The sequence below is a fragment of the Ostrinia furnacalis genome, unplaced genomic scaffold (genome assembly GCF_004193835.3).
Source record: "Ostrinia furnacalis isolate ACB-3 unplaced genomic scaffold, ASM419383v2 OfSCF6117, whole genome shotgun sequence".
Lineage (NCBI taxonomy): Eukaryota > Metazoa > Arthropoda > Insecta > Lepidoptera > Crambidae > Ostrinia > Ostrinia furnacalis.
The window spans coordinates 44,407-68,121 of record NW_021136356.1 but is presented as its reverse complement, the minus strand read 5'-3'; the positions used below and the strand labels follow the sequence as shown (position 1 = coordinate 68,121).

The 23,715-nt window shown below is 41.0% G+C and overlaps 1 protein-coding gene across 5 annotated transcripts in view; it reads left to right on the top strand.

Annotated features, from left to right (window-relative positions):
• The window catches only part of Cul1 (cullin 1), a 37,746-nt gene that overhangs the window by 1,130 nt on the left and 12,901 nt on the right, over window positions 1-23,715 (top strand). For 3 of the 5 annotated variants that reach the window (XM_028317259.1, XM_028317257.1, XM_028317260.1), the window contains exons 2-11: window positions 1,807-2,117; window positions 9,174-9,256; window positions 11,224-11,332; window positions 12,648-12,746; window positions 15,731-15,877; window positions 16,430-16,576; window positions 19,089-19,268; window positions 20,023-20,157; window positions 21,588-21,746; window positions 22,844-22,973. In XM_028317259.1, the coding sequence (XP_028173060.1) occupies window positions 2,049-2,117; window positions 9,174-9,256; window positions 11,224-11,332; window positions 12,648-12,746; window positions 15,731-15,877; window positions 16,430-16,576; window positions 19,089-19,268; window positions 20,023-20,157; window positions 21,588-21,746; window positions 22,844-22,973 (1,258 nt within the window). In that variant the 5' untranslated portion in view covers window positions 1,807-2,048. Of the gene's footprint in view, window positions 1-1,806; window positions 2,118-9,173; window positions 9,257-11,223; window positions 11,333-12,647; window positions 12,747-15,730; window positions 15,878-16,429; window positions 16,577-16,759; window positions 16,835-17,286; window positions 17,362-19,088; window positions 19,269-20,022; window positions 20,158-21,587; window positions 21,747-22,843; window positions 22,974-23,715 lie in introns of all 5 variants that reach the window. The other 2 variants (XM_028317262.1, XM_028317261.1) reach the window with 2 other exon arrangements.

Sequence of the window (23,715 nt, the reverse complement as noted above, 5' to 3'; positions counted from 1 at the left end):
TTTATAATTAAATTATGCCGTCTTGTGCCGTTCCAACATGTAAGAATGCTACTGGAATTACGAAGAAAGTGCATGGGATCATGTTTTATCCGTAAGTAGCACATTTCCAATTCATTTTAATTAAATAATAATTTTCAAAAAAAATCACGGTTGTATTTTGTAAGTGTTGCCACAGGTCAACGGAATATTTTACCCTACTTTTTTATATTGAATTACATTTGTCTACTTATAAAAAATTCACGCGTTAATTTTGTTAGCGTTACCACAGAATAATGGAATATTTTCCCCATCCTTTTTGTTTTAATTAGTTTTTAGTGTAATTTCATCCATGACATGACAACCTGATTAATTAAATTATAAGTGCCACTTGTGGTCTAAACTGAATAAATATTTTTGATTTTGATTTGATTTCAATATATTGAATTAATTTATAATATTACTCCCTAATAATGAGGAGATAATAAATTACTATCGTGAATTTCATACTTTCCCATTTATTCAAAAGTAAGGCATTGGTATCAACAGATCAGCAGCAGCAATATTTACACTTAGTTACTTCGGAGTAAAAATTAAATTCATAGGTAGGTAGGTACTATCTATGCCTATGGCCAGTCATGTCGTCTCGTTCTATCGCAAAGAATCACCATTTGATAAGAGCGAGAGCAAAAACGGAAATGGATAGTTAACACTGGCCGTGTGTACTTATTTCACTTACTTATTTTTTACTTGTTTAACATCTCTTTAAAAAATTACATAATTTTACCCCAAAAATGGGGGTGTCACACGGCGCTAGTAACACTAAAGGGGGTAGAGGGGCGCGGGAGGGGAAGTATTTTGGACACAAGTTGCCGCGTAGAAATGTTATCGAACACTCCTTCTGGTTTGTTCTGTATTCTGAGATGTCAACATTGATTTACCCACCCTTTTGTGTTCTGTCCATTTAAAAAAAAATGCATAAATAAAACTGGGTAGGTTACTCTTCTTTATCCAATGATTTCAACACAAAAAACAACAGTACATTATGTCCTTCAAAACCTAATTAGTTTTCAAATAACTGTAAAATTAGATTGGCTTTGACATAGGTAAAAAGTTTAACATCAAAGATTCTATTGCGATTCAGAATTTATATGGGCATTATTGTTTACACTACAGATCATAAAAACTGCCAAATATGACCCATTTGCATCAGAAATGCTTTCATTGCAATAAAGTTGACTATTTCTGATTCCAATCCTCACTGACGAAACGGCAAAGTGCAGAAATAAATAAACAAACATAAACAGTTTAACGTCATGGCCTACGATGCATCAATAGATGGCCAATTTTGCATGGCCAGCAAAGCATCAATAGACGAGCAATTTTGCAGACCAATAAGACCGAACTAGCATTGACCCCAAACCTTCTATAATCCTTGTTATTTGAGCAAAACCTCTCTTATTGCTAAGTGAATAAGTGCTAAGATCACTTGGACAGTTCAATCTCAGTTACAGTTTATTTTGATTATTCCTCGTTATACAATACTGGCAGTCTTCGTTATCTTCATTAGTTTATGACCAAAATTTAATCTGGATTTGATTAACAAAATGACCTCTCCCACTGAATTCCACAAAATTGACAATGTCTTACGGTGTATTGGCACTTGTCTAGACAATGTCTCCTTAGTACGGACAACCATATCAAGATAAATAATCTGGCACTGTGTTATTTTGCAACAAAGATGTGCTAATGCTGTTGACTGTACCATTGTCCTTACATAAAAAGATTGAAAAAAATATTGATGAATGACAACTTTTCTTTCTTTTTCAGATATTACAAGCACAGTAATCAACTGGCCCATCAGACGATAGCATCGTAATAAAATAAAATAAATAAAATTATGTTATTGTAAATATCTAAATACCTAACTAACATAATTCTACTGTGATCTCTTATGTGTGATTAGAGTAATATTTTTTTTATACACACACATGTATCGTGTTTGATTTTAGTGCAATTTGTTTTTTGTTCGTATTCGTTTGTATTTATGAGAGGACGTGGGTAGGTCTACGATGAGTTCGGTCAGTAGCACGACGAGTGTGAAGCCGCAGATGCCTCTCAGGCAGAAGGACTTTGATCAGGTAAGCCTTTATACATTTATTTTTATTTACATACAGGGTGTCCCTTCCTGTCATATTATTATATTCTTTACATCATGGTGACCAACTTTTGTTTTATGACTTAAAAGTATGTATTTTTTTTATTATTCTATACAAATTCAATCAGTTGTTTGATAATTTTGTATGGAACGATGAGTTATTTTTATGGAAATTTGCAAGTCATAGAACAAGGGTTATTCACTGTGATGTGTGGAGTATGTGGTAGTAAGGACAACCTTTCAGGTAAAGTGTAAAGATATGCAGCACAATAAATATTATGTACCACCTAATTTTCCTGAAGCTTAATTTTCATATTATTACAGTCAGAGGTGCGGTCGACTGAATCACAAACTTCTTCCTAGTCAATAAATCAACCTTTTCCTTAGACAGGCAATAAATAAAGACTTGACTATTATCAGTCTACGTCAGACATTTCATTTCATGCAATTTTTTGTTTACATTTACTATCCAATGCAGATACTGGCTTATCTACTATAATTCGTTAGATAAAACGACGTCAAATGGTCAATGTATGATAATTATAATTAAATTTAGTAACTCTAGGCTCTTGGCAAGCTCCAAGCAGGGAACGCGGATGCTAACGGGACTATTCTCTCGTTCCCACCGCTGCAACTCCTGTGTAGCCAGGATCTACAGCTTAACCGCTAATAAAAACACCAGTGAAGGTCAAGTTTGTCCCGGGGGAAAGTTAAACTGTCATGGGACCCGCAACGAAATTAATCAGAAAAACATAGGAGTTCGAAGTTAAGATTCGGACGAATGCTACAGGCAACAGCTAATGGCGATGTCCCGCATTTCCCACTCATAAGGCCTCATGGCGGAAGAAATGAGCTTTTTAGTGGGTAGACTTTACCCTTCTGGTCTCCCACTAGCTACCCCCGCGGTTGGTGCGTATGCTATTTTATGCATTATCCTGATGGTAACAAAAAATCTCTTGGCACCAATTATGTGCCCTGCCCTTGCAATTCTGTAGGCTATATTGGTTACCATGACTCCCCTATGAATAGGAGATTCATAGGGGAGTCATTTCTGATTCGATCACGGAAAACTCCGAGCATAGCACGCTCAGTACCTCTAGCATGACCAACTTTCGTTTTCGAATCGTTTGCGTATTCGACAAAATTCGATACTCAATCTTCGAATTAACAATTTTGATTCTCAAAATAAGTTTCGTGCAACAATTTCTCAGTTTTCGTACTAAATCTTTTGATGACGATTCGAATACGCAAACACTTTGAACTCGAAAGTTTTTCGTGCTAGCCGTACAGCTCACCATGCATGGCTAGTTTAGTTAGTCTTATTCTTATTCTTATTCTGATAGTCTCTACATCAATGATGGTTTTCGCCAATGAAAAATCCGCCAGATGGCAATACGTAGACGCGAGGTCCAAATGCTGCATGATTGGTTGTTTTTGACATGACATTGACAGATATGTCAAAATCCACCAATCACGCAGCAGTCAGACCCCACATCCACGTCCCGCCATCTAGCGGATCTTTCATTCGCGAAAACCCTCATTGAATGAAAACCAAACCTTTTCAATACACGACGTATTTTACCTTTATTCGTCAAGATTTTACCTTATAAGTTATTCCCAGTCATTCTTTTATCCTTTTTGCCATTTTCCTGTACCAATTTGAATATTAATTGGAATATGTGATTTCCTGAACTGGCTGCTTCATCTTTGGAAATTAGACTTTATTACTTTGTGATAAATGTGTGCCAAGATTTTCTGTTGCTATACTCTATGCTTGACCTTTGTTCTTCTATAGATGACCTCAAAGCGTAGAATCTGCAAGAAGTTTTCGATTTATCATATATCTTTCGCTGTAATCTTTTCAGGGATAGAAAGAGAAGGTTGTCTTGATCTTGCAAAGAACATTAAACTTAAATGCTCCAAAGCCTTAAAGTTAAAACACGTCAGATTAAACGCCATTCTCCTGAAAAGTTAGTTCAGGGTCGCTTTGACGTAGTGACGTGACGTGACGTTCCACAGACATAGGGATATCCATCAAGGCCACCTTGATATCCATACTTGACTGGTAAATTAAACTTGTTCGGATATTTTACCCTTATCTAAGCAACTGTCCGAAGGTAAGGGTAAAGTATATAATCTCGGTAGAAGAATCTACTAAATCACCATCACTTCGAAGGCAATAAACGCCTCTTATGTTCTTCCGATTACTTCTGATTAACTTCATTGCGGGTCCAATAACAGTTTAACTTTCCCCCGGGAGAAACTCGACCTTCACTGGTTGGGTTATTGGCGCTCAAGCTGTAGATCCTGGCTACACAGGAGTTGCAGCGCTGTCAACGAGAGGTGGGAATAGTCCCGTACCACCAATGCACCATCACTTGTTTCTGAAACTGCTTCAAAATTCAACAAACCAAAGTTCTCCCAGACTTTTCATACCTATTTAAACTTTATCTCCACATGTTAAGAGCCTCAATGTCACATGCAAACTAACAACACATTTGGCATTGTCTTTCGCGGCATACATTTTTGACAATGGCTTCATTATTACTATTTCAAAACCTTGGGATGCGAATTTTGTTATTGTATAAGTGATACGTCACTAGTTAGTCAAAAATGTAAACGGATTTAACGTAACTGTACATTACATGGGTCTGATGACCTGTCCAACTAAAATGCAAATCACGCGATGAATAATCCTAAGTCTTTGACTTTTCTGAGTTTAGGCATCGATGTAGAATTTAATTTGTTTTGTTTACTAGCGGCCGCCTGCGACTTCGTACGCGTGGATCCCGTTTTACCCCCTTAGGAGTTGAATTTTGCAAAATCCCGTCTTAGTGAGCACCTACGTTCTAAAAGGAACCCCCATGCAAAATTTGAGACTCCTAGCACTTGTAGCTTCTGATATTTCGTGATGAGTGAGTGAGTCAGTCAGTCAGTGACTTTCATGAGTATACAAAGCCACCTTCATGCCCTATGGTATTATAAGCTTTCCATTTCAGCATGGGTCCTTCTCTAAAAATCTGTTTAGAAATTCAGATGACTCTGGAGCCTTCATAAACAAGGTAGATTCAGAAAGTCTACTGACGTCCTGTTTCTAATTTTCATATTTTATCAACATTAACTTGGCGGCCCTTGACAGATTATGTTAGTTTAAGTGTAAGTTAAAAAGCGGTAGTTCTAACTTTATGGCATTTCTTGGGGAAAGCTTATTTTCATCATTTTGGACTGTTTATGCTGAAAAACAGCTCAACTCTAGTTTGCCACAGTGCTGATATCTGATATTCTGGATATTGTTTTAGTGAAGTTTTGAATCACTTTTTTTTGTCCGAAATAAGTGTTTTCCCTTTAATTCATATAGGAGCAAAAGAGTTTCTTGCAGACTTGTTGTTTAGAAGTTAGCACTCAACTGAATCACTTACCTAAAACATAAACTTAGTCAAGTGAAAATCCCAATTAAGCACATACATGACATAACTTGCATTAAAATAATGAATAATCCGCGAAAAATATTTATAATGCAGAGGTTGGCTTTCGGCCAAGTTCCTGAATGACGGAATTAAAAACATTCTCATAATATTGACCCCGTTATAATATTTTTAGATGCGTTTCATTTCATATCGATCTCACGCGCCGATCGTTTTTTGCACCGTCAGTGAAAACGGAACGTGCTTGGTATTGGTTTCTGTTGACGATATTGTGACGATTGGGCATGATAATTTAAAAATTTGTCACTTCTGGATGCGGTCTGCGGTCAGGTCAAATGAACAGCAGCCAGCAGCCTACACCTGTCAGTTTGCGTTCTTTGTGTCCCGCACTGTCAGATCGACAAAAGAGACTGACGAAGCTGACTGAGTTTCTTCCGCCACTTTTTCTCAGCATCAGCCCGTATGTTGTCCCGAAGTGGTGGTAGGGCAAGCTATATTTGGGACGTGTTTAAGCGCCATAAAAAGGGCCTTAGTACTGAATAAAAAACTTTGTTACTTTGACGATATTAATTTAAGTTTACTACTGACAAGGGAGTTTTAACTTTCCCCGGGGCAAACTTGACCTTCACTGGTTGGGTTTTTATTGGCGGTCAAGCTGTAGATCCTGGCTACACAGGAGTTGCAGTGGTGGGAACGAGAGGTGGGAATAGTCCCGTACTGACAAGTGACAGTGTAGTGTTTGGATCTTGAGACCAAGGAATGACGGGTATAATGCAAGAAGTCTATTTGTATGTGTAAATATTTTTCAATTAGTCATGTCCCAGTCATTATGACGAAAGTGTAAAGCTTCCAAATAATTTCACGTGCGTATTTATTTATGTATCTAATACGCATTTCTTATTCGTTTTCCAAGAAAGGAGAGCTTGAAGAGATATCAAGATTCTCGGAGGTATATTCTTAACTAGCTTTCCTCAGACTCTGACTGACTGACATAGTGATCTATCAACGCACAGCCCAAACCACTGGACGGATCGGGCTGAAATTTGGCATGCAGGTAGATGTTATGACGTAGGCATCCGCTAAGAAAGGATTTTACGAAACTACACCCCTATGGGGTTAAAACGGGATCCACGCGTATGAAGTCGCGGGCGGCCGCTGCAGAAAATGTACTTGGCGATATTTTATTAAGAATAGACAGAGAGAGTGGAAAGGGTAGGGGGAATGGTATTGAAATGGGTTTTACTTTTCACGCTTGACCGTTTACCACTAGAGTAATTAATTTAAATTGTAATCGAGGAAAACACCATAGCATTAACGATTTGCTTTACCGAAATTTGACCTCGAATATCAGTTACACTCAATAAAGCAATCGATTGTATCACAAATACTGCAATTGGGCAGTTGTTCTTTTTACATTAGCGATTTGTTTTCAACGAGATGAGAGGCATATGCCATGACGTCACCGCGAATATGCAATCGCTCGAATACCGAAGCGAATACCGTAGGGGCCATCCATAAAGTACGTCACACGAATTTCATGATTTTTTGACCCCCCCTCCGTCCTTGTCACAGGTAGTCACATTTCTGAGACCCCCCCCTCCCTAGTGTGACGTCACATGTTTTGCAATTTCACATCGAAAAATTATTAAATTACAGCAGTTCCGAAATTGGTTTTTTATATATAAAAGAAAGTCGTGTTAGTTACTCCACTTATAACTCAAGAACGGCTGAACCGATTNCACAGGTAGTCACATTTCTGAGACCCCCCCCTCCCTAGTGTGACGTCACATGTTTTGCAATTTCACATCGAAAAATTATTAAATTACAGCAGTTCCGAAATTGGTTTTTTATATATAAAAGAAAGTCGTGTTAGTTACTCCACTTATAACTCAAGAACGGCTGAACCGATTTAGCTGAAAATTGTCAGGGAGGTAGTTTAGAGCCAGAAGAAGGACATAGGATACTTTTTATCCCGTTCGAAATTAAAAAAAAAGTCTGCTTATTTATTGCCATTAAGCAATAAATTGCAGCATTGACCCGGCGGAACAAAGTTCGCCGGGTCAGCTAGTTTCTATTTAAATTAAGTATTTTTTTATATGAAATCAACATTATATCAAATATCTGAAACAATTGAAATGTGATGTCACGAAACTTAGGACCCCTCCCACCCCTTGTCACACCATGTCACACTTTGTCAAACCCCTCCCCCCCTCTTTACGTGTGACGTACTTTATGTATGACCCCGTACTCGTAGTGCTTGTTCACGTAGGTACGCGCGGGCGCGGGAAACGTTGCGAGCTCGTGTTCACATTAACCACCAGGCGTTCGCGCGAGTGTGACGTACTATCGTTTCTAGCGACAAGTTCAAACTGGTTGAACTTACCTGACGTCGCGAGTGAAACGCGCGCGCCGCCGCTAGTTTGACATGAACACACACAAACATCTTCACGCGTTGAAAAGACAATGCCGGAAATTGGTGTCTTTTTTTTTTCGCGCGGCCATCGACCAAACCTTGTTTTTTGATTACAAAATAGTGTAATAAATCAAACTTAGTATGACATGTAACCTCTAAACTCAGTCTGAACTGAGTTACGAGCATTAGAAGTTTAATTATTTTCATACTAGATTTGCTTTTTGCGCGCAAGTTTTGTAAGAAATTGCAACAAAATAATGACATTGTATGTGTAAACAAACAATACCATCCATTAAAGGCTCCAGACATCAGTATGCAGCAGAATCAGCGCAATAAAAAAATAGCGCAATATTTTGTTGCAATTTCTTACAAAACTTGCGCGCAAAAAGCAAATCTAGTATGAAAATAATTAAACTTCTAATGCTCGTAACTCAGTTCAGACTGAGTTTAGAGGTATACATGCCATAGTAAGTTTGGTTTAAAACACTATTTTGAAATCAAAAAACAAAGTTTGGTCGATGGCCGCGCGAAAAAAAAAAGACGCCACCTTCCATACAAAATCTGGCATTGCCATTACCGCGAGCTCTCCGCGCGCACCAGTCGCTAGCTTGCCCGCTAGTTAGACCGCACGTGCGTTTCGTACGTGAACACTTGGAATCACTACATATGTTTGATATTTCGTCACCGCGCCCGCCACCGCGCCCGCAAGTCAACGTGAACAAGCACGTAGCGATCTCGCCTCGTCGTGAGTCGTGAGTCTCCGGACGAATCGCTAGCGTCAATTATGATCAGCCCCTTTGACACTCCAGAACTCCAAAATACTCGTAGCTACCAGAGTAAATACAAATGAGTAGGTCATCTTCATAGAAACGCACCGAGCGCGGTTTGTATGTGAGCGCGCCAATACGTATGCGGCGCGCACGCACACACGGACGAAATTTAGCGTGGATTAGCGGGGTGTTGCGCCGAATGCCGCTCACATACAAACCGCGCTCGATGAGTTTCTATGAAGATGACCTACTCATTTGTATTTACTCTGTAGCTACGCTCTAACATTTTTTTGTCATTGCTTCGTGAATCAATTTCAGTATTAAAACTGTCACGAGTGTTATGTCTCTTCTCAGGATTTTTATTCAATAGAATCGATTTTACCTTTTTTTTTTTTCAAAGTCACCTCTAACATAAATTTATTTGATTTCAGATATGGGGCGACTTGCAAGAAGGCATCGAGCAAGTATACAAGAGGCAGTATATGGTCAAGAAGAGATACATACATTTGTATACGTATCCTTTTAACAATTAATCTTGAATCTTATGTGGTGCTCCTAAGGAGACGCTTACGTCCAGCTACCTAGACAAGTGGTAAAACTTGACAGTTTATTTCGAAAAGCCTTCTTTCCGGCGTTTTTATATGGAGTTACTTGGCTTAGTGAAGCGACCAAAAAGTATCACTTGTCTAGGGGGTAGCTGTGTCCTCTGAGGTCCACAGGCAACGACGATATCGAGATCCTAATAAGTACGATTCCCTGCAGATCAATCACTACATAATGACGAATAATAATGTGCTGCTATACATCGTTCACTTATTCCAAGATGAATTGAATTTCATACTCATCAGATCGTAGAGAAACCACTACTCATTTATTTTCATAGGGTTGTGCAAAATGTACCCCTTTTAGGGGGACATACATAATGCTTCATCTGCATAGTCTACTACCCTGATAGGGCAAGTTATGTAGGGCTCATCTCATTGAAAGGACAAGGTATACCCACTACTATAATAACCCCGTTTCTCCGTGACTCGCGAAAATTGAGAGGAACTATGAGAATTTAGTCAAATCCTGAAGGATAGTTGAAACTATCACAGTCACTTCTGGGTGCAAATTCTAACCCATCCTAACCTAACTTCAACAGCTATGTGCATTAAACTAAGTCCGCCATTTCAGCAAGAGTAAACTAAAACAGCAAAAACGTGGACATCTCAACGATTCAAACGTCACATCTTTATGCGCATTATAGAGTGGTAACCGATTGATTGCTTCGATTATAATAAAGAAAGCTATTCGATTTTTGATCGATGAAAGAATGAATTTAGACGCATATTTCTCATTAGTTTGAAGTTTGAATGATAATTGTTTTTCATAACTGTCACGGTTAAAGATGAGGCAGTAATTGCATGAATTATTTTATATCACCATTAGAAGTATTTGATTGCTCGTTACAGTAACAAACATTCCTTAAAATATTGAGAAGGTTTAAAATTTTGTAATGCAGAATGATACATACTAAATACTTTATTTTAGAAGCTTACTAAATGGCTGACTTCTTTCTTCTATAAATAAGCGGAGGCCAAGAAGTGAGCCCTGGGGCACACCGGATGGGACAGACATCTATTTAGATTTGTACCCGTCCAAAACAACTATCTGAGACCTAGGTAGCTATTATCAATATACGACTCGGAACTATCTAAGTAGGTTACCGTGAACGCCAGGCAACTACAGTTTCTATAGAAGCATCACGTGATCAATATGATCAAAAGCCTTACTTAGTGACTTAGGCCCGATTCGACCAAACTTTTATCCGAGAATAACTCCTGGTATAACAGGCACGTTGACAGTTTCAGTATGGGAAATTATGTCACAACTGACGATTTATTCTAAGATTAATATACTCAACATCAAATAAATCGCACCTTCCGCGACGCGAACTTTAAAGATTTTCTTATGACACAATCATGGTTCTCCAACAATATTGGTGTTATTTGAAAGCCCAATAAATATCCTTAAAGAAAAACATATTTAATTTCTTAATAAACGATTAACATACACCATAAATGTGACTTGAAAAAAGTCCTCACTTGGGGCTCACCTCTGGGATCGATCAATTAGACCATTTTTTATGGTTATAAAACCAAATAATGATCTCACGTGTCCTCTTTAACAGATGGATAGCGATTGATCTCAACTTAACAGTTTTATAGCCATAAATGTTAGCTCAAGCTACCTATTTTTTTTAAGAAGTGACTGGATCCTCCTAAAGACACATTTTTGATTTTTGGGGTAAAAACCTTTCCTATGAAATGGAGTTTAGAACTAGGCTTTTAAATGGTGCCAATATTGGTAGGAAGTGGGGATGCATACATTTAAAAGTGCTTGTCGCGGGAGGTGCGATTTATTTGATGTTTAGTAAATTTACTCTTGTTTGGTTGAATCCACCCTTATAAAAGTGTACTTTCCTTAACGTCACATCAGTCACGTATACAACTACTGTACGTCGGTGAACCACCAGAGTTCGAGCACTGCTGCCGGCAGGAATAGCGGCACCAATGGCGGAAGGAACAGCTATGCGAGCAAGAAACAGGTGAGCAACGTTTGTTAATTTTACCAATTAATTTGTTCGGTTTTGTTCCGTCGATGAAGCACATGATGTCGTGCCCTGAGTGCAACGAAATTCCCACTAGCAACTTCCTGCATACATTTTTTGCAAGGTCCCGTACCACAAAAACAGGATATTCCCATTAATGTTGGACCCTCAGAAGCAAGGGCCCCCAGAATTCCACTTCATAAACGAGGCTTTAACACGACTACAACTTAAATCCTTATTACTTGTACAGAACAACTGTAATCCAATCAGATGCGGCAAGGTCAGAGGTACACACGTGTATCGCTGATTTAGGTTTAAATGGATTTATAAATTAATCCTTAAGGCTGAGTCTCACCAGTTGTTCGATGTTGGGCTCATAAAAAACTATATTTGAGCTATCATCATCATTTCAGCCACAGGACGTCTACTGCTGAACATAGGCCTCCCCCAATGATTTCCACATTGCCCGGATTGTAGCGGCCTGCATCCAGCACCTTTCTGCTACCTTTATACGGTCGTCTGTCCACCTATTGGTTGGATGTCCTACACTGCGTTTACCGATACGTGGCCTGCACTCCAGAAGTTCCAGAACCTTGCTGCCCCATCGGCCGTCAGTTCTGCGTACTGGATTTCCTACGCTGTACTTGCACTTCTCCACTCCAAAACCTTTTAGCCCCATCAGCCGTCAGTTCTACGTACTGTGTCCTGCCAATTGCCACTTCAGCTTGCTAATCCGTCAGGCTATGTTAGATTTATTTGAGCACTATAATAACTCCTTTCCAGGGTTGCATGATTTAAATCATGATTTTTATTGCATGATTTTTTAATAAAAAATCACTGATTTAAATCAATATCCGAAAATGGAATTACTGCAACGCTGGGAATGCATATTAATCAACTATAATGTTCGATAATAATGTTAATATTAGGTTTTCAAGAATGAAATAGCCGTTTTGTGTGTAAAATTGGAAAAAAAAAATTCCATAGATTTTTTTTGCAAAAAAATTAAAATTGGTACTTGTAATAAAATATTCGTGTTTTTGTAATGGAAACAGACACCACTTAGGACGAGCTGTTTTTGACGAAAGTTTTTTCTTGTTTCAGTAAACATATAACATACCGTCTTACATAATTTTACTTCTTTTGGCTTGTTCCCACTACTATACCTCAGTTGTACTTAAATAAACTTGTTTTCCACATGAAAAACTAAGGCAATGATTGCAAAATCTAATAAAAATCAAATAAATCATGATTTTTTTCCACCCTGCTCCTTTCTGATCAATTTATTTACATGCTGTGTCGTTTATTCCAGAGCGGGCAGGCGCAAGGCGGCGGCGCCCAGCTGGTTGGCTTGGAGCTGTACAAACGTCTCCGGGAGTTCCTGAGGATCTATCTCATCAACCTGCTCCAGGTACGTATGTACTACTAAGCACTAAACCTGTGTCTAGTTCCCACTGTTAAACGTGTATAGGTAGGATATATCCCATCGAGTTGCTCCAGATATCGCCCATTTGCGACGACACTGTGACATCTCGAGATAAACGAATTTTTGTTTTACCGAAATTCTGAACCGCGATCTTGCGTTCTTTTATCTCCAAAAATAGGGTATTTGTTACTCCAAAAACAACAATACTATGAGAGAAAGAGACAAAATATTACGTTATAGCGCTGGCTCGTTCGGCCATCTAGTTGGCTTCGACACTGTGACAGTTCAGTTGCCACCTGCGCTTTGAGATGTGAGATGCTCTTCGTTTTTAAGAAAAACGTGACATCTCGAGGATACCGCGGTATTGATGACAAAGTTAAGTTTTTAAAATATTTTTATTTTATTCGACAATGTGGCACGTCATACTTATCACAGTGTTCTTCTAAAACAAAAAGCAAAGTAAAAGAGAAATTATTTATATGTCACGTTATTCTTGTAAGAAAATCGAAGTATCATCGGGACATCTTAACTAATAACGTTGTAGATGATGAAAATTTTTCCTATATTGAAAATATGTTGTAGGTCATTTGTTGATGTTCTGTTATTGCAGAATACATGTTATTGAAATTGAATGGTATATCTACTTGTCACGTTGTATACGCTAAACAGTAATACTAAGCTCCAGATATCATTACAGATGGGGACTAGCAATGCAAAAAAGCAAAGGTTAACATTTGTGGCGATGCACTGCCTGAAGGAATTCCACAACCTAATCCGACAACATGACTAACAGCGCTATGCGAGCGCTGTGAAAGTGTCTCTTTGAGCTACAATAACGTCGGAACTAATATGAGTAGATGTAGACTGATAAACATACATTCGTTTTGAAGAATAGTTCAAATACTAGAAATACAGTGCAAATAAAACATACTTATACGACTGTCTGTTTTTACAGACACAACAAGCAAAATATTTTATATTAACATACGATAGCCTTAGATCAGCTTAATCTGAGATGATAGCTAACAAAATTATCTATGTAGAAGTATGCTAGAATAGCAATGCGTTGGATGACCCCAGATATTTATTTATTTATGTAATTATTCAATGTTACTTAGCTGTATTGGCTATGTTTTGCTTTCTGCAAAAAAGGTATTTTAATGTTTTAATATAATTACAGATAATCAGCAATTGATGGAATTTTATCGCTTCTTGCCCAAATATACTTTGGCGGGCGCAACATTGTTTTGTATAATAACATTGCAATAGGTATAACTATTTCAGAAAAACTACGCCAATAAAATGGCTACATTATTTATAAATAGTGGTTGTTATTTTTCACTATTAATACATTATTTAAATATCTTTTATAAATTTAATTTTAAATAAGTATAAAAAATTAAAACACCCTAAAAGGTACCAAAATGTAGCCGGAGACGGCGATTTTTGCGTTGATAATTTTAGGATTAAATTGTCATAACTAGTCAGTTATAAAACATCTATTTACTAACCTAGTAGGTACCTACAATTTTTTCTTCGGCATACATACATACTTAGTACAGTTTCTCTTACTGTGTTTTTTTTTGTACCTAGTAGTTTAAGAGGTTTTACTTTTGAGAGTTTTTCGTTTATTTTGATAAGCATTAGTTTTTAGAATAAGAAAACTTAATGTGAGCTTAAATATTGTATGTATACAACTGTCTGTCTACTTAGATAATATTTTTATAAGTGCAATTTAACATGGCAAAGCGAAATATTCGCCTGTTCCAAAAATTACCTCATTTTTACTGATTGTAATGTTATTAAAATAAAATAAAAATTTTCAAGATCAACGTGTTATCTAAATAATGACTTATATAAATATATTTTTTTACATCATCTTCAACGTGACAACTGAACTTACCATCTTCAAAATATTATTTTTTACTAGAACAACGTGATAAGTTGTCTCTTTTTTTTTCAATCGCTTTAATTTCATCAATTTAGACGCAAAGTTATGTCTTACTATAAATATTTAAATTCATTAATAGTTAATCTTTAAACGTTTCATACACAATTAGGTAATCCTAACCTTCTTTTAAGAGTTATGGTCATTCAAAAGTTAAAAAGTCGATTTCTGTAAAACTACTGTTTTTGATATATCACAGTGTCGTCGCAAATGGACGATATGTGTAAAGATAAAGGGATAGTTGCATATTTCGTTTCCACCACTTCTTCTGTTCATGTAACTAGTAAAATGTGTAATCCCAGAAATACAATTTGCTTCATATGTTTTAAAAAGTTATGGGATAAAGACACCTCTCGTGCCCACTATAACTCCTGTAAAGCCAGGGTCTACAGTTTGACTCCAATAAAAACGCAACCAGTAAAGGTCAAGTTGGTCACGAGGGAAAGTTAAACTGTCATTGGACGGGTCCGATTAATGTGCGGGCACATAATTCGGAAGGACATAGGACGAGTTCCAAGTTACGATTAGCTCCATGTATTTAATGGAATAAACCCAACTTTTGTTCCCACCACTGTAAAGCCTGTATAACCAGGATTTAATTATACTTTGTCCAAAATAACATGATAATTTTGACAGCTCACGTCCATGAAGTTTCGTATTATTTCCGATAAAATATTCTGGCGCGCGTCGCACAGTCGCGACAGCAATATAATTACGCGCGAGCGATAAGGATGGGTAGCTTGGGGTCATTGGACAAAATTCTACGTGCTCACGGACCATCCTTTACAGATAATGTCGTACTTTATTGGTACCGCCGCCCATTAAGCGTAGTACCACACTTAACGATTAACTAGATAATTTTGGAAATGGAGAGATTTCCGTTGGCCAGAACGGGTTGGGGTGGCCTGATGTCCGCATATTTGTCCCCTAGTCCCCTTTTACGATATCCACGTTAAGAGCAGTAAGCAAGCAAGCACCTTCTTCGCTAGGACTTCAAGCAATAATAATCCTTATTTCGCAGAACGGCGCCGACCTTATGGGCGAAGATGTCTTGGCGTTCTACACTAAGCAGTGGGAAGAGTACCAGTTCTCGTCGCGGGTGCTCAACGGAGTGTGCGCTTACCTCAACCGGCACTGGGTGAAGCGCGAGTGCGAGGAAGGAAGGAAGGTAAGGGAAATAGGTATTTTTAGCAAGTAGCAAGAGACTTTTAGCATCGGTGATCGGTGATTGAACCGCTAGAAGATGAATGCGGCGAACATTCTACAAACATTCGACACTGCATAATTAAAAACTCCAAACGCGGCGATTGATTCGCTTTTCAAAGGCTCAACGCAGCGAAGTCATTAAAATGCGCGATTCCGATACCGGGTCCGAAAGTAGTCGCAAAAACGCGATGCTCGCGCACAAGTAGTTGTGGATACTATGTCCACGATACGATTTTGCCTTGGCGCTCACCTTGAAATCCCTTATACATGTCACCGTAAAACTGTCAATTCCGTCAGATTATAATCTGACGTAGTTAAATTACAATCTAACCTAACCTAACCCACTGTTAGTTTACAATCTAACGCGTTATATTATAAACTGACAGAGTTCACAATTTCACGTTGACATACATATTGTTACAGAGATAGGGCTCCGCTTGCCTGACTAAAATCCCTTACACAAATATGAGACGCAGGCGTGAAATAAACTAAAATTACTTACTATAAATTGCAGGGCATCTACGAGATCTACCAGCTGGCGCTGGTGACCTGGCGCGACAACCTGTTCCAGCGGCTGAACAAGCAGGTCACCAACGCGGTGCTCAAGTTGATCGAGCGCGAACGCAGCGGGGAGACCATCAACACGCGGCTTGTCTCTGGGGTGAGTGACGCTCCCTGAGTGACGTTTCACTGAGTGACGTTTCACTGAGTGACGCTCCACTGGGTGACGCTCCACTGGGTGACACTACTGAGCGACGCTCCACTTAGTAACACTCCGCTGAGTGACGCTCCGCTGAGTGACGCTCCGCTGAGTGACGCTCTACTGCAGCGGCTGAACAAGCAGGTCACGAACGCGGTGCTCAAGTTGATCGAGCGCGAACGCAGCGGGGAGACCATCAACACGCGCCTCGTGTCCGGGGTGAGTGACGCTCCCTGAGTGACGCTCCGCTGAGTGACGCTCCGCTGGGTGACGCTCCGCTGAGTGACGCTCCGCTGAGTGACGCTCCGCGGAGTGACGGTCCGCATAGTGACGTTCTGCTGAGTGACGCTCCCTGAGTGACGCTCCGCTGAGTGACGCTCCGCTGAGTGACGCTCCGCTGAGTGACGCTCCGCTCAGTGACGCTCCGCTGAGTGACGCTCCGCTGAGTGACGCTCCACTGGGTGACACTACTGAGTGACGCTCCACTTAGTGACACTCCGCTGAGTGACGCTCCGCTGAGTGACGCTCTGCTGAGTGACGCTCCGCTGAGTGACGCTCCACTGAGTGACACTCTACTGAGTGACGTTCCGCTGTGTGACGCTCCACTGAGTGACGCTCCGCTGAGTGACGCTCCGCTGAGTGACGCTCTACTGCAGCGGCTGAACAAGCAGGTCACCAACGCGGTGCTCAAGCTGATCGAGCGCGAACGCAGCGGGGAGACCATCAACACGCGCCTGGTCTCCGGGGTGAGTGACGCTCCCTGAGTGACGTTTCACTGAGTGACGCTCCGCTGAGTGACGCTCCCTGAGTGACGCTCCGCTGAGTGACGCTCCGCTGAGTGACGCTCCGCTGAGTGACGCTCCGCTCAGTGACGCTCCGCTGAGTGACGCTCCGCTGAGTGACGCTCCACTGGGTGACACTACTGAGTGACGCTCCACTTAGTGACACTCCGCTGAGTGACGCTCCGCTGAGTGACGCTCTGCTGAGTGACGCTCCGCTGAGTGACGCTCCACTGAGTGACACTCTACTGAGTGACGTTCCGCTGTGTGACGCTCCACTGAGTGACGCTCCGCTGAGTGACGCTCCGCTGAGTGACGCTCTACTGCAGCGGCTGAACAAGCAGGTCACCAACGCGGTGCTCAAGCTGATCGAGCGCGAACGCAGCGGGGAGACCATCAACACGCGCCTGGTCTCCGGGGTGAGTGACCCTCGTCAGCTTTACAGCATTTACAACCAAACCAAGTCTATTTGCTAAAGTCTGGTCCCCGAACACGTAGAATTTTGTCCAATGACCCCAAGATACCCATCCTTATCGCTCGCGCGTAATTATATTGCTGTTGCGCTCGCACACTCACTGCTGCCGCCCGTTGCACAGTCGCGACAACATTATAATTACGCGCGAGCGATAAGGATAGGTAGCGGGGGTCATTGGACAAAATTCTACGTGCTCGGTGACCAGACTTTAGTAAACCTTCCTCAACTTTCTTGGACCTCGTCGAGACTGGATCTCCGGAGTAAGTTCCTCATCATTGCAGTCAAAGATAGTCTGCTGATAAAAAAGCCACAGGAACGCAACGGAAGACGGAGACTTGGTGGTTTTATTGCAGCCAACTGGTATAATAACTTTGGAATAACTTTCTCTAAGATAGTCAACGGATGGGAATAACTATCCCTAAGATAGTCAACTGATGGGAATAACTTCCCCTAAGATAGTCAACGGATGGGAATAACTTTCCCCAAAATTGTCAACGGATGGGAATAACTTTCCCTAAGATAGTCAACGGATGGGAATAACTTTCCCTAAGATAGTCAACTGATGGGAATAACTTCCCCTAAGATAGTCAACGGATGGGAATAACTTTCCCTAAGATAGTCAACTGATGGGAATAACTTTCCCTAAGATAGTCAACTGATAGGAATAACTTTCCCTAAAATAGTCAACTCATGGGAATAACTTTTCCCTAAGATATTTAACGGATGGGAATAACTTTCCCTAAGATAGTCAACTGATGGGAAACTTTCCCCAAGATAGTCAACTGATGGGAAACATTCCCTAAGGAACGCCAGGAAGCATAATATTTAGAAGGAGCGCAAAAACTCACTATTAATGACTGTACTATGAAATACAGATAAAAAAACACGTTAATGGACTGCGCTGGCATATTGATGCAGATAAAATTATTAATCAGCTAAGAAAGGATGTTATCACTCCCCAAGGGGAGAAACTAGCCAAATCTAATAGATACTAAAATAGTACCTAAAGTACGGCCAACTAGCAGCGATACAAAAGGTCGATACGACTGTCGAGTTGACAATATATTCTGTCTCTTCCCATCTTGTGTATTTGTCGTAATGTCTCGCTCTCCCGCCAAAATATGTCAAAGTCAGACGGGTTCACCCATGACATTGGGTTTGTTTACATTTGGTATCGCTTCTCGTTGGCCGTAGTTTAATAAGCCTTATTTCTCTCCAGGTAATCGACTGCTACGTAGCCCTTGGTCTGAATGAAGAAGACCCGAGCGCCCGCGGCCAAAACCTCGCGGTGTACAAGGAGACATTCGAAGCCGTCTTCCTCGAGGACACGGAGCGGTTCTATACGAGGGAGAGCACCGACTTCCTGCGAAACAACCCCGTGACTGAGTACATGATCAAGGTACGTGTCTATGGTGCACTTTGTCTAGTCTATGGTCTGTTCTAGCTAGCCCTATGGTCTCCACTAGCTAACCTATGGTCTCTAGTAAACCTATGGTCTACTCTAGTAAGTCAATGGTCTGCTCTAGGTAGCATATGGTCTCTAGTAAACCTATGGTCTACTCTAGTAAGTCAATGGTCTGCTCTAGGTAGCATATGGTCTCTAGTAAACCTATGGTCTACTCTAGTAAGTCAATGGTCTGCTCTAGGTAGCATATGGTCTCTAGTAAACCTATGGGCTACTCTAGTAAGTCAATGGTCTGCTCTAGCTAGCCCTATGGTCTCTAGTAAGCCTATGGTCTCATCTAGCTAGTCCATGGTCGACTCTAGCTAGTCTATGGTCTGCTCTAGTTACCCTATGGTCCACTCTATTTAACCAATGGTGTTCTTTTGTTATTCGTTGGTGCATATTCGTGTGAAATGAGAGACTTCAAGTTATTATTCTCGAGGATAAGGATAACTGTCTAAAGCCCGGTATGTGAACACGTAGAATTTTGTTAAGTGATCCCAAGCTAACCATCCTTATCGCTCGCGCGTAATTATGTTGATGTCGCGCTTGCACACTCACCCGTCGCACAGTCGCAACAGACGTATGGTCTTCTTTAGCAATCTACGGTATAAACATCGTGTGAAATGATAGACTTGCAAGTTATGTTTTTCAAGATTTTTTGTGTATTGTGTATAATAGTTTTTACGGTTACTGTATATCTTTTTAGGCCGAGCAACGCCTGCAAGAAGAGCAGCGGCGCGTGCAGGTGTATCTTCACGAGACGACGATGGAGCGGCTGGCCAAGACCTGCGACCGGGTGCTCATCGAGAAGCACCTGGAGATCTTCCACGCCGAGTTCCAGGTCAGTGGGGAGCGGTTCTGTGGGTTTAGGGGTTCTTTAGGGGTTCCATTAGCGTCTGCAAGAAGAGCAGCTACATGAGACGAGGATGGAGCGGCTGGCCAAGACCTGCGACCGGGTGCTCATCGAGAAGCACCTGGAGATCTTCCACGCCGAGTTCCAGGTCAGTGGGGAATGGCTCTGTGGGTTTAGGGGTTCCTTTAGCGTCTGCGAGAAGAGCAGCTATACGAGATGACGATGGAGCGGCTGGCTAAGGAGTTCCAGGTCAGTAACTAGTTTTTGTACATTTAGGGGTTCGGTTTCTACCAAAGCGGAGCGGAGAAGAGACGAGCAAATCGGAGAAGAGCGGAGAGCAAGTTTCCTCATGCAAACGCTTAGGCTTCTTCCAAAGTTTAGTGGAGACGAGACGAGCGGAGAGGAGCGGAGATGAGACGAGCGGGAGCAAGACTCTTCTGTCAGTAGCTGTCAGCTGTCAAGTCTCTTGCTGTCTGTGTTTCCGGGTGTGTAAGACGAGAGCAGAAGACAGCGGGGAACGAGACACATCTCGCCACATCTCGGCTCCGCTCCGCCTTGCTAGAAGCCGGGTGTAACGCCCGCAAGAGGAACAGCGGCGCGTGCAGGTGTACCTTCACGAGACGACGATGGAGCGGCTGGCCAAGACCTGCGACCGGGTGCTCATCGAGAAGCACCTGGAGATCTTCCACGCCGAGTTCCAGGTCAGTGGGGAGTGGCTCCGTGGGTTTAGGGGCTCCTTTAGCATCTGCGAGAAGAGCAGCTGTACGAGACGACGATGGAACGGCTGGCCAAGATGTTCAAGATCAGTGAGGAATGACTATAGGTTTAGGGGTTCCTTTGAAGGAGCGGAAAGGAGCAGAGACGAGTGAAGAGGAGCTGTGACGAGACGAGCGGAGAGCAATACTCCTCTGGCAGACGTTTAGGCCCGGTTTCCAGCGAAGTAGAGAGGAGGATATTCCACGCGGAGCTCCAGGTCAGTGTCTATTGGTTCTGTACTTTTAATGGTTTGATTAGACCTGGTTTCTATCAAAGCGGAGTGGAGATGAGACGAGCGGAGAGGAGCGGAGATGAGACGAGCGGGAGCAAGACTACTCTGTCAGTATCTGTCAGCTGTAAAGTCTCTTGCTGTCTACGAACCGTATGACGTTTCCGGTTGAGTAAGGTATGGGGATAAGGCAGTGGGGATTTAGATACATCTCCTTTTCTCTCTGCTCCCATGCCTAAGGAACGCTAAGCGCTAGTTCTATAATGTAATATGATTTGCCAACCTTCGCGGGTCGTTTTCTCCTCTTGCTAGCTGGCTAACTTAAGTAAAAGTCTCGAATTTAATGAGCAATAGCTCAGTTCAAAATAGCCAGTCTAACAATACATAGGTAAACTTTTGAAATATTTATTCAAAAATCTGTTTTTTGTTCCAGAAACTCCTAGACGGTGACAAGAACGACGACCTAGGCCGCATGTACAGCCTGGTCGCTCGCATCCCCGACGGGCTGTGTGAGCTGAGGCGTCTACTGGAGCAGCACATCCACGCGCAGGGGCTGCAGGCCGTCGACAAGTGCGGCGAGAGCGCGCACACGGTACTGAGCCTTATGTCTAGCCTCCTAAGACCCAGACTTGAAATAACATGGTAGTCGTTAAAATCCACTGTACAAAATTATGCACAAATTAATTTATTGATGTCAGACCCAGAGAATTTCTTCCGCGGCATGCAAAACGGCATGTTTCTTCGTTTGTCACAGCTGGTTTTGACTGTTTTTACCTTTTTTTGGTTGGCGGCATTGATGCCATAGGCAATATAGACTAATCAAGTCATTTTGAGTAAAACTGGTCGCGGGAAGATTCGAAAAAACAATACAAGACTAAAGAATGTAAAAAAAATTACACAGTGAGCCGTTACGACTAAAACATTATTAGAAAGCTGTGACTGACAGAGGTATTTTATTTTGTGCAAAATATTGTACGCGGGATCTTAAGAGGCTAGAGCATAAGGTCGCGACTAGCACAGCCGGTGACCGCATGCAGCCGTCTAAAGCTCGCACATGTTACAGAGCACAGATCACAGAAGCTTAAGGGAGATGTGAAAAGGGGGCGGGGCCAGTGTCGCAGCATTATGCCCAAAAACGGAACACTGGTTTTGTTCTCTCTCGGTTACTAATTTTATGAAACAGATTTTTGCGCTGGTTATTGTCCCAAAGCAGTAGTAGGGCTTAACTTAGACGTGTAAAATTACAAAAACGAAATAACGTATTTTAGTTTTGTATACAGGGTGTTAGGTAAATGGGTATATGAGCCTGCACTAGCCCATGCTAACATGGGCATATAAATGGTATGGTGAAGTCAGAAATTTGATATCATTATTTTATTTTTTTAAATATTCATACAAAATAAATTTTATAAAATCCGTTTTGTATGAAAATTAAAATAACTAAAATGAAGATATAAATTTTCTGACTTCACCATACCATTTATATGACCATGTTAACATGGGCTAGTGTCGGCTCATATACCCATTTACCTAACACCCTGTATTTGTATGCTCTGAGACGTCATTATATGTCAAAGTTACCCATTCCGTGCTGCTCCCAAACCTCAGGCCCTGACTGAGTTATAACTACTATACCTTTGATTGCTCATGAAAATGTTGTATACTTATAATATTGGTTTATGTACACAGGATCCCAAAGTGTACGTCTCGACCATCCTGGAGGTGCACAAGAAATACAACGCGCTCGTACTGGTGGCGTTCAACAACGATTCCGGTTTCGTCGCCGCGTTGGATAAGGCTTGTGGAAGGTTCATTAACAGTGAGTGATTTTTTTTAAACCATAACAAAAGGCAATAGAGTCCAAAATACTGCGGTTACTAGAGATGAGACGTATTTACTAGAACAGATCCACACACTAGGTATTTTACAGTACTAGGCGGCACCTATTCCATTTTTTTAAATACTTGATCCACCTAGTATTTTATAAATTACACTATTTCCGACCCTACGGTGAAAGTAATAGAGGTTATTATTGCGTAATCCGTAGTCGTGTATTACGCGCACCTAGTATTTCTCGCTAAGCTTATGTGCGAACGTAGAGATTCACTCCGTCTCTGTCTGACCAAACAAATGGCAATGCCAGATTTTGTATGGAAAGTGGCGTCTTTTTTTTTTCGCGCGGCCATCGACCAAACTTTGTTTTTTGATTACAAAATAGTGTAATAAACCAAACTTACTATAGCATGTATACCTCTAAACTCAGTCTGAACTGAGTTACGAGCATTAGAAGTTTGATGATTTTCATACTAGATTTGCTTTTTGTGCGCAAGTTTTGTAAGAAATTGCAACAAAATATTGCTCTATTTTTTTATTGCGCTGATTCTGCTCCATACTGATGTCTGGAGCCTTTAATGGATGGTATTGTTTGTTTACACATACAATCTCACTATTTTGTTGCAATTTGTTAGAAAACTTTGCGCGCAAAAAGCAAATCTAGTATGAAAATCATCAAACTTCTAATGCTCGTAACTCAGTTCAGACTGAGTTTAGAGGTATACATG